Genomic DNA, 12,098 nt, shown 5'->3' on the forward strand with positions numbered 1-12,098 from the left:
AATGTTGTTAAGCTCTTAAATTACAGAGTTCAAGACATCTTACATTTATTAAACGATTACATCATGCCTAAATGGGGGTTGTCGTTTCTGAAGAATACCAGATCTTATGAGGTTGGGTTTAAGATTAGCTAAATGTGCATTAATGGCTACATTAATAATTCTCACATGATGCAATCATAGAAAAAGAAAATTATATTTCAGTACTTCTCGTTAGCTGTTTCAGCCACAGAATCTAAGCAATCATTTGGTACTAGAGAAATACCTTTTGCAGCTCGTAATTATTATTAGGACCTTGTATCGTGCATGAGGCTTGTCCCTGTATAATTATCGGTATCAAATGATGAGGAAGATAATACGGAATCTGGAAGGAAAATACTATATATTTCAATAAACTAAAAGCTGACTAGATTTTGTGTCACTCCATTGTGCACGAGCTGCCTGTGATCTTAACTTTCTCAGTTACTTATTCATTGTACCTTATTATGGTTTGTTTGTTCTCAGACGCTGATAACCACATGTCTCAACAAGTCATAAAAATGCTCTAGTAGGTCAACTCTAACACACCCTCGTTACAATCAGTAATGATTTATCCCTTTCAATTTTTTCCCATGATGTTTGTCATTTAGTTCGTAGAATCACACAATGTAAAAATGAATCCTGGTAAAATCGTGACATATAGGCCTGACATACGTATTAGCACTTGCAATTTACGATCATGCATTTTACTTCTTGAATTTTTCTCTAAGTTTATTTGTATTATTGCTGTTATTTAGTCTCCATGAAAAATACAAAGATCAAATAACTCGAACAGCTAATTACATCATTTGAGTGCTTTGACCTTATGACTTACTCCAACAGTAGTTATCAGAACTGAAGCCATATAATTCTAAGTCTACTTAGTTCTACCAAATTGTGATATTAATAACTGATTTGTTTTATGAAGCTTAATGCACATCTCTTAGATTTACAATCTCCCTAATACTATTTGTAGTTTGTATCATGAAATCTTTGTGAATATGATATAACTTAATTATAATATCCCGACACTGTAAGCACAGGTTCTTCATTAAATTTCATTAAGTAAACAACGTGTTCATCTTTTCCCTCGAATGCAATAAAAAATCAGTACGATACAAATTGTAGTCTTATAGGTTTCAAAAATCTTTCTGAACCTGAGTTCATTGTTTGAATGACATGTTGCACTGAAGCATTTACTGTGCGTAATATGTATTCAGCACAAAATGATGGAGCATAAGCAAATATATAAGTAGTAAATAATGTTTACGATGTAATCTGAGCATTAAAAACCTGTAATTATCTAAATTTCGCATACATTAAATTCTACTGAACATGAACCCTGCACAATGCAAAAATCATATAACACTAAACTTACACCGCCTTTCTGCAATACTCCAACCCGAACAAACACAATATACCATGATGTTTACATTTTTACAAGAAACATCCTCTCAGGCATGAAAGTTTTAAAATGGAAGTTGGACATTTCATGGAGAATGACTTTATTAACCAATCAAATACTATTGGAGGTCGCCGTGTAATCTGATATCGAAATCAGATAATTATTTCCGTATGTGAACTGACAACAGAAAAGTAGACGGTGTCACCAAAACAGACAGACTCCTTTCCAATACCAAGAAATGCTGACTGTATTGACATATTTTGAAATGCTATATATGTCTCGAGGTTTGTCAAGTTAAATATTTCTGGCAGATTCCAATAACTGATAAAGCAAAATAAATTTCGGCCTTTGCAACTCCATGTGGACTCTACCAACACAAGGTGATGCCATTTGGTATGAAAAAGTCTCCCTCAACATTTCAGCACTTAATGAACATGAATACATCTAGCATAGGTGGATGTGATGCGTTCATACACGACATCATTATGTGCAGCGGCACCTTGAAAATCACCTACAAAGTATCCGGAAATTCTTCACTCGCCTGAGTGAGGAAAATTTAACAATTTAAGTGAAAGTGAGTTTTGCCAAACTTGTGTCACATTTTAGGACATATTGTGGGACATGGCCAAGTTAAGCCCGTAGTAGCCAAGGTTACAAAAATCTCTGCTTCTCTGTGCCTATCAGTAAATGGCAGCTGATGCGATTTTAGGGTATAGTTGGTTATTATCGGAAAGTTTGCTTAATTTTTTCATAAGTGCGGAGCCTCAGACCAATTTACTGAGTAAGAAGACTAACTTGCATCAGGAGGCGTTTTAAATTTTAAAGCCATACTTAAAAGTGTACCAGTTCCTTCATTTCCAGATTTCAGCCAATAATTTAAAATCTTAATACAAGTGATGTAGTTGCTGGTGACGTATTAATTCAGGAAGATACAAATGGTGTGACTCATCCAGTGTGCTATTTCAATAAAACATTACAGGAGACTAGAAATCAAAATTTTCCTTTTACGTATGTAATTCTCTACAGAATTTAATTCCACTGTCAGGTTTATAAATTAAATATCGTAAGTGATTTTAATGCATGGAAGATATCACGTTTCCGTAAATTGCCGCGTTTTTCCGAGTGTTGATGAGACGACAGATCACGTGGTACCGTGACGCAATGCTAGCCAGTCCTCGGATACAAACATAAACATTGGCGAGCGAGGCAGACGGAAGGAGACCACATTTGGGTTGCACATTCAAAACTTGAATCTGCCGTCTGATATAATAGTTTGTGTACTGTACTGGTCAGTGCTAAAATAATTATTTTAGGCATATTCCTCGGGCTGGTGACTTAAATCAACTCAAGCCCTGACTGAAATTCCACAAGCCCGGACAGTTCATACCTGTCAACTCTCAAGCCGGGAGAAAAACTTCCCGATTTTGGGGGTGTTTCCTCATCTACATCCCGATCTCGTAATATCTCTAAATTGTTCGCAGCGAAGTCCCGATTATTAAATTATGTCTTTCAATTTTCATTTGTCAGAAGAACAAAACCCAACCCCAAACCATTTATAAATAGATATAACGTATGCAAACCACAGTCTAAACTGCCACACTGCAGATATCGTAGTGGCATGACTGAAAAATTGTTAAAGCTACGTTAAAAATTCAAATCACACGCACACACATCTAAATCCGGCACTGGACGAAATAATTAATATCACACAACAGTTTTTTTCTTTGTTTCTTCTTCTGTAAATAGACCGCGAAAATTAAACATGATTCAAGTAAATTTCAGATGTTTGTATACAACTGCAACAGTACTATAGATTATTAAAATTAAAAGAAAACAATTGTTACCAATTAGCTTAAATGAGTGATCACTGTAAAATTTTCTCTGCAAACAAAATCGCATCTCCATTTCCGCAAAAAAACTCGGCCAGTTAACACCTGACATTCCTCTACCGTATATGTAAAGTTTAATTACCATGATTAAATTACAAGGAATAAAACAAAATATACCATGCAGTATATGTAGCCCTAAAGAACTAATTCTGAAGAAAATATTTTGTTCAGCAAACAGTGTTACATGCATTAAGACTTAAACCTTAAGTCCATGGCATCGTAAGCAACAAATAAATAGGCATCGTTTATTTGGCAATCAATTGCTGGTGGAAAGGTACGTCCCTTTGTCGCTCGCACATTGGGGCAAGGGGTTGGGGGGTGGGTTAATAGTCACCCCCAGTTTATATTGTCAATCATTAAATGTGGAACTTTGACCTCTTTTCTTTTAATCGCTGCTATTTAAACTGCCCAAGGAATAGTTTTATATCACTTCCAATCATTACAGATTATCGTTTATACATACTACTTGTATACAATGATTTATTTTGTAAATTTGTAATTTTTCTAAGATTACTGAAAATTATGTTTTCTCGAAACACGACAGGTTTAGTATCTTATTTTTGGCAAAGCCTCCATTTGATTAAAATCAAATCTAAATTTCACCTTGGACAGTAGTGATTTGATTTAGATTGTGCCGTGTTAAGGCATGTATGTCAACGTCTTGAAAATACATTTACTCATTTCATCAGCGCGATCAAAGTTTCCTCAGGCAAACAATTTTTGTTTCGACAAGCCTGACGGGCACCTCGCTTTAAATACAGGATGGGCCGGAACTAAATCCAGAGTGGCCCAGGGTGTCAGGCTATCATATTTATTTTTAGCACTACTGGTGTAGATAAAAGATCTGAGAATTGATTGTTGCATTTTGTGGTCACTTACTCAGCCTTCTGCCTATTTTCGTAACTCGCACGTTTAACACTTTTCCCAGTATTTAAAATATTCAACATTATGTCTGGAACAGCGCCAACTTTTAGTCTAGGCCTAGCATTGGCGAATAATTGAGCTGCCATTTTTTCAGAATCCCTCTCGTAACAGTCCTTTGAGAAATATAACGAGCACAGAGTGATGTATGGTGTTGCTTTGACATCGACTCGTTTGTAATAATGTATCCATTCTTTCATTATGCCTTTATCTTTCGGAAGAAATAAAAAAAATGATGTCCACGGACTTATCATAATGTTCTATTACACCCGTAAGCAACGCGAAATGGTATTGTCTTTTACCGTGGCAACTCCCACTTGGGCTGCTGGAGTCGCTACTGTGACGTCACATCCCAAAAGTAACCGAATAGGCGCGGAAAGTTTGCATACGAGGTCACGGAAATTCAGCTCCTAGAAGATAGGACAATATTTTAATATTGGCATTACGGTCGCAGATGATACTTCAGAATAAGGTTTTCTGCTATACTACTTTTATTATTATTCTATATTTCCATTGGTTTCTGGCCTCCTTTAAATAAACACAGCATATATTGTTCCATTATCGAGAAGGAGAGCGAGGCTTTACGTCTGGCTTTACAACACTTTGACGTGTATATTAATTCAGCTCCTTCTCCAATCATGGTATTCAATGACCAAAATCCCCTTACTTTTATAAATTAAATGAAAAATAAAAATCCGATGTTATTAAAGTTGATCTTGATGTTGCAAGAATACAACATCGACAAGAGGCACATCAAGGAAAAGAAGATTGAATCACAGATGCACTTTCGCGTATATAGGAGTTCTATATTATTGCATATTGTGTACAATTCTGTTTATTCATTACATTTCTTCCTGTATAAGTTTATTGTTATTATCATTTGTGTGTTTGATTAATACGGAATGTGAAATCTGTGTTACATAAATCGCTTTTTCATTATGAGTGGAGGTGTTGTGTATATCTATAATTATAGTAAATTTTATTTATGGTTGTAAATTGTAGTGATTATCTATAACTGGTGTACGTACTAATGTTTGGTTTTACGATACTAAAGACGTAAAATTGCGTAGGATCTATAAATAGATACTTACGTACATGTTATTAATTACTACTAATAAAATCGGTAGTCAATACTTTGACAAGTTTCAGTTTTTTTTCCATTGGACAAGTCAGCCAGGTGGTATATTAGAAGAAATAGGTTAATTCTCATTGGATTCGTTAAATCATGTCCTTCTACGATGTAGAATATTTGCGATTTGTCACGTAGGAGTAGTGACAATATCCGCGTTTTTTATTTGTCGTCTGAATACCTGTCGTTGGAAATTTTTGATCTTTATTTCTTGCTTTCTTCTTGTATCATCAAGTCTTCAGACATATTTTATGCTATATTTAGAAATTGTGTTTCAGAGGAAAACGTTAATTAGGATTATTCATTGGAGATAGTAGGTGCTCCTTGGATTATAATATTAATCTGGGGCTAGTGTTGAATTATTTAAATGAGTTCCGGTAACGGCTGTTTTGTCATGTCAGGTCTTTATATTCGTCGATCTAAAATTTACAAAGAACTTTTCAGTCTATTGGACTTTAATAAAACGATTTAGGATTATTTTTATTCAATTCATAATACTGTAAATTGCTGTTAGATTTTATTTTTATAACAATGAAAATTAAATAGTTTAAGTTTTAAACAATTTGTTTGCTTTGCTTTCTTCTCTTACTTAGTCTTTGACCAAAGAGCCGTGACACACCAAATGTACTATAAACTAAATCGACTATAAATCATATTGCCTTGCCTGCAGCACCTATATTACCTGATGGAGCGGCCATGCTAAAGTATGTATTTTAGAAAACATGATATAATGCTATTTTGTACTTTTATTCTGACATCTATGTAATGTTTGATATCTGAACCAGATCATTCATAAATTCTTTAAATAATGTCATATTTATACCATTCAATGTTTGCACTACACAGTTCTATTTCTCTTTTGGTCTCTCTTCAAAACTAAATTTTATATTTTCCGAACTGTCGTATAAAGAAATGTACCATTGTGAGATTTCGAAATGTTAGAAATACGGTCACAAAAATAACTGATTTCCAATTTTAGTTGTATTGTTACAGTTATAATTGCAATGCCAGTAGCTGGTACAGGAAAGTAACATTTCCATTGGTCAGATTCTTACCACGTGATCAAAATGAATTGCGTTCATTTCTGTATGAACTGTAAGGAGAACTACTTTTCTAAGAATACCCACTTCTATAAATAGAGTCACGTGTACAGCATAATATAAACACTGCTAGTGAAGGCAGACACGAAGTAAGCAATAAAGGAAAAGAACATTCTTACAATTTAAACAAAAAGAATTAAACCTTAAAGACTAAAGCAACCGATATTTCTCATCTTTTATGAATAAAATCATTCTTTCTTTGGGGAAATTTGTTAAAAATATGGATAAAAATGTTTGAAAGTGCGCTAGGTCAAGGTCACCAGTATACGGTATTTATAGCTATCCAACGCTGAAACTGATATGTCAGAATTTGGAGATTTTTCGCTAACTTTGCCTTATCAGATAGATTATATGCAGGAAGATATTGAAAATTTTGACCCATCCCTTTTTGACAAGCCTTTTGAAGTGGAAGAATCACAAATTGAGTTACCATTTAGTTTGAATGAACCAACACCAGTCACGTTCCCATTTGATAACAAGGATGACCACAAACCAAAACGCTTCAAATCACTTAAAGAGGAAGATCTCTTAAACATATCTGAACAGCGGTACTCAAAGTCTACGAAGAAAAATACTCAATGGGGCTACAACACTTTCGCAGGTAGATTTATTCATTCATTTAATAATCATAATAAATTAACAACAACAACAACAACAATAATAATAATAATAATTAGTAGTATATTGGACTGTTCATCAATGTAAGCTTAAAGTAACGTTGCTTGATACTTAATTTGCTCTTATTTATTATTTTCTTAAATTATGTTATGAAAAGGCATTATTTTGTTAATTTTTATGCAAAAAGAAACAACAAAAAATAATTATAAATCATTCATGCCATTTTTTTAATAAAAATGAGACTTAACTTTCTCTGCAGTGAATAAGGTGTACTTTATCTTTAAAGTAATACTTGTGACAGCCTAAAAATGTAACCAATCTTTTATATAATAGTAACTAATAATAAAAAAATGAAGAGAAGATATGCATGAATGATTCTTCCCAAAGATCTAAATATTTTAAATGTTAAAAAATTAGATACTACCAAGCTGAAAAACATGAATTTCAGAATGGTGCAAAGAGAAGAATATTGAGATTGATCTGAAGTCAGCTGAGTCTTCACATTTGGCCCAAATGTTAGCCATATTTTATGCCGAAGCAGCCCCCAAGGTCACCGAAACAAGAAAGAGGATGCTCCCTGAAGCCCAAGCTGAGGAATACCATAAAAACACATTAAAAAATGTCCGTGCTGCTATTAATCGCTACATGCAGGTTGAATGTGGTCGTCAAATCAATATTGTTACAGACCCTGAGTTTAGAAAAGCAAATGACATGTTAAATGGAAAATTAAAGTTTAACACAAAGAATGGTTTATCAAGATCAACTCAACACAAACCCATTATTCCTCCATCAGACATGTATGCAATCAATAAGTACCTGATGCAAGATAACCCTATCACACTCAGATACAGGATTTGGTTATATCTGTCCATCCACTATGTTACTCGTGGATTATAATTTCACAGTCAATTAACACTCAACAGTCTTGAAATCAGGTGTGATGAAACAGGGGCTGAATATGTCATTCTGACCCATCAAACTATACAAAAAAAATCATCAGGGAGACTTAAATGCTAAGGAGGAAAATTCTGACAAGACAATGTATGCAACTGGTGGTCAAAACTGCCCAGTCAGGTCAGTAAAATACTACCTCACACGCATTAATCCAAAAGCTGAATCATTATTTTGTCACACTGATAAAAGTGCTTTTGAAAATCCCAAATTGTGTCAAATATGGTACACAACAAGATGTGTTGGAAAGAGACAATTTAGCTGTTTTATGCCTGACATATGCAAAAATGCCCATATATCTGCAAGATATACTGCTCACTCTCTTCGTGCCACAGCTCTGAATGCAATGACAGATGCCAACCTTCCAGCTAGGCACATTATGTCTTTGTCTGACCACTCCAATGAACTATCATTGAAACCATACACAAGGCCCAGCACTCAACATAAACAACAGATGAGCAACATTCTTTCCAATGTATGTTCAAATGTAGCATTGTCTGCTCAAGACTCTTCAGCAATGCTATCTCATGCAAATGTAAATGTTCAAATGACCCCTACAAACTCAAGCGGTACTAAGCAAGCAAATGTTAAAATGACCACTACAAACTCTAGCAGTACAAATCAAGTAAATGTTAGCACTGAATCTGCTCAAAATCACCTACAAGCACTGTCACATAGTACAATGAACTCTATGACAGGTTTCATTACACAATCAACCTGTCATTTCAATAACTGCACATTCCAGTTTAGTTCCAACTAAAACGAGTAAGTGCAAACAAGTTAAGGAAATACATGATTTTCAAGTTAAGTGCCCCATCTCAACTATCAAGGCTAGAATAATAATTTACAAAACATCATGTACAACTCCTGGTTTTTATTATATGGCAATTTTCAATGAATAATTATAGACAAATTAAGAAAATGCATAACAAATAGTTAGATACAAGTACAAATATCAAAGTAGTAAATACATGAATGTGTCATACAATTTTTCATTTTTATAGTGATATTGCTGTATTGTAATTATTGTTATACTATACTTAGAAAAGTGTGTAAACAATAAACACAAAATTCAACAAATTAAATTATCTTGCTGTTTTGAACCCCTGAGTTAAAAAGTCATAGCTTCTTCCACAAGGAGCATTCTATATCAGCATTTGCCTCAGTCTGCATCTGTCCTTTTGTGTGTCTATTTTCAACAATGATGTCAGACATTTGATGAGAGGGATCAGGTTATAAACCATTGTCACTAATCAAATCATAATAATAACTTAAGGGATAAAATAAATACTCAGTTATATTAGATATGTGTGTGTGTGTATGTCTGAACTAACAAAACTGATCACAGACTTTATATAAACTAACATCATACACATAAATGTATTAGTCTATCTTGTTTATAAACACGAAATTAGATCACTCATGTGCCAGAACAGTGATGAATCTGCCAAATCACATTCAGTCAGTCTACGAATGCATACATTCTTACAGCCATGACATCGTGACTTTAAATATTGAGCTCTCACTTTGAATAAACGTGTCCATTAAGGCAAAATATAAAAATCATGGCAACATTGTTATAATTCCTTACATGGGCTATCACTGGTTGAAGGACTGGTATTATGATGACCTTGTTACGATCAAGCAGGACAAGCCTAACTGCTATAAATAGCTACGTAACAGAAAAACCCCAAACATGTATTACTACGCTCAATTAAGATTTATATTTTTTAATGATGCAAACAAAATAACATAAAAAATAATTAAAATTTCAATTATAAGAGTTTAACGTTGTTTTTTCTGAGTTCATCGTGGTATAAACTGTCAGTTGCCGACTCACACAGCTTACATAACGCCCTTCGGGCGTTATTTGCCGTGTGAGTCGGCAACTGACAGTTTATACCACGATGAACTCAGAAAAAACAACGTTAAACTCTTAAATGACTCGAATAATCATGTTGAAAAGCGTGCATTACATTGAAATATTCATTTTTTGTGTTTTACTTTTTCTACATATTACATATATTATTACATATATTATGACATGCAACTTACTTTTAGAAAACTACGACTTATATCCAATTTTTGTTTTTAAATTGAAGCAAACCATATAAGACAGTAAAAGGCCTTGTAATTAGGATATACACGTGTATTAGGTATTCAAGAGAACCTTAATGTTCATCGTTTCGGCAAAAAAAAATCATCCATTGATCATACATGTTTAATTTATTCTTCATGTCTAAGACTCGTTCTCTCCCTTATGGTATTATTTGTATTCACATAATATTTGCTGGCGGAGGTCGCATGCGCACCCTAAGAAGTATAGGACACCTGCCTACACAAAAAATGTTATACAGACCAGACATTTCTTACAAACATTCAAAGTAATGTGCACAAAAGGCATTGTTCATATTGACTAAGACCGCATTAAAACTCACATCAGTTGTAGAACTGGTCACGCGTAATTTTAAATATATATTTTAAATGAATGCTTTTCACACACGACGCACATTTTTGTAACAGTTAATGTTTTATATTATGAAAATCACAAACAACCAGTCAAATTCCAAATGATACTTGATTGTAGATGTGATTGTGTGAGCTGTGTTGTATATATTTTCCTGACTATCTCGAGCAGCTGGTGTAAGAATTTCCCGATAATAGTTATACATAAATGTATAGTTGTTGATTTGCAATTATTTTAATTTATCATGGTAGAGTTAACATCGGACAAACTTAGATTCTTTGTTATATAATTCATTGTTTGAATGTATCCTCTGTAACGTCCATATAAAGACTATGTAGTTTGATTTGCTACCAAAGACTAACCGTGACTAATACCACCGTTGATTTGTTTCAAGCATATATCCTTAATCCAACAAATGTACCACTCCATACTGTAAATGCTTTGCAACAGAGAAAGTCATATAAAAGTAAAGGTAAACCTTAATCTTGTTCTCTGCTTTATATTTCTTTATATTTACAAAATATGCGGGCAAGATGAAGGAAAGATTCTAACTTGTAAAAAATGACAATAATTTTTTACCATACTGTTTGTTTCGACAGTAGAAGTTCTCAGAGCTTCTCATCTCAATTTGACCTGAATCTTGTCATAAATGCCTAATAATAGAAACACTGTTTCTATTTTCGACTTACTTCCCGACCTTGACTAAGATAACACTGAGACAAGTAAAGAACTTTCTATTTTATTTTATTCTTGGAGTAAAATTATTGGTTTTTATCAAGGTCATACCGGGACTATATGACTTTAGATTGTAAACAGTCCTATTTCGCAATTCTGGGTTTTCCGAAATTGCGCAGTAGTTAGATTTATTAGTGATGTTTAGATAGATATTTCTCAGTTTGGGCTTTTATCTTGGAGACTGGAAAAAATTTGTTTGTGACCAGTTTGGAGTTATAATTTAATTTTTATTCAAATTATTTGGATTCTTAAAGATAATTCTTTTTCCTGGAAATATCTGATTGCTCATAAAGAATTCTTGAACAGACATTTCTTTAAATTTTATTCGGAAATTCAAGCTCCGGAATTTTGTTTGTAAATCAAAGAACTGTCGACACAACCGTAATATAAAGGCTACAGTATACGTCGTCGCCTTCCATCTCGGATTGTTCGTCGGGACTCGAACTTGAATTCATTAGAACATTTAATTACTAGGACTTCTAAAATTTAATTCCTGGATTATTCCTGGAGTAGTTTTGGATTTGATTCTTAAAACAGTAAGTTCTTATTTTTTCATTTTTACAGTATTTTTCCAGGGGAAAAATTATTTGTTATTTGTCAAAGCTTGTTTTGTTCATTCTTTCTTTTGTTATTCTTTATTAGAGCCTAAACAGGTGACATAGGAGCATGTGATAGTAGAGTGCATAAGTGAATAGTAATATAATCCAATCTAAGGTACTATGTTCACACATCGGTAAGAAATACTAGATTGATGATCATAATAAGTCTATAAATAGCAAACTGATTAAATAGTATACATTTGGTTGAATGGATAGTATTTCAAACACCACATGCAACAACTTAAAGTGTGCTATGGTCGCCTGCATTT

The 12,098-nt window shown here is 33.5% G+C and overlaps 1 protein-coding gene across 1 annotated transcript; it reads left to right on the top strand.

The window, feature by feature from the left end:
* The first annotated feature begins 6,759 nt into the window (after positions 1-6,759).
* On the top strand, positions 6,760-9,042 carry LOC149797455 (uncharacterized). Its single transcript, XM_089960759.1, has 2 exons — positions 6,760-7,060; positions 7,526-9,042. Exons 1-2 carry the CDS (start codon positions 6,760-6,762, stop codon positions 7,972-7,974), a joined length of 750 nt encoding a protein of 249 aa, XP_089816885.1. The 3' UTR covers positions 7,975-9,042.
* The last annotated feature ends 3,056 nt before the right edge of the window (positions 9,043-12,098 follow it).

The sequence above is a fragment of the Sinohyriopsis cumingii genome, chromosome 6 (genome assembly GCF_028554795.1).
Source record: "Sinohyriopsis cumingii isolate HCF-2022 chromosome 6, ASM2855479v2, whole genome shotgun sequence".
NCBI classification, from domain to species: Eukaryota; Metazoa; Mollusca; class Bivalvia; order Unionida; family Unionidae; genus Sinohyriopsis; species Sinohyriopsis cumingii.

Bases quoted from the DNA above. Each gene is read 5' to 3' on its own strand.
- LOC149797455 (XM_089960759.1), top strand. From the start codon at position 6,760: ATGTCAGAATTTGGAGATTTTTCGCTAACTTTGCCTTATCAGATAGAT. The intron at 7,061-7,525 runs GTAGATTTATTC...CATGAATTTCAG, and splicing joins GGGCTACAACACTTTCGCAG to AATGGTGCAAAGAGAAGAAT.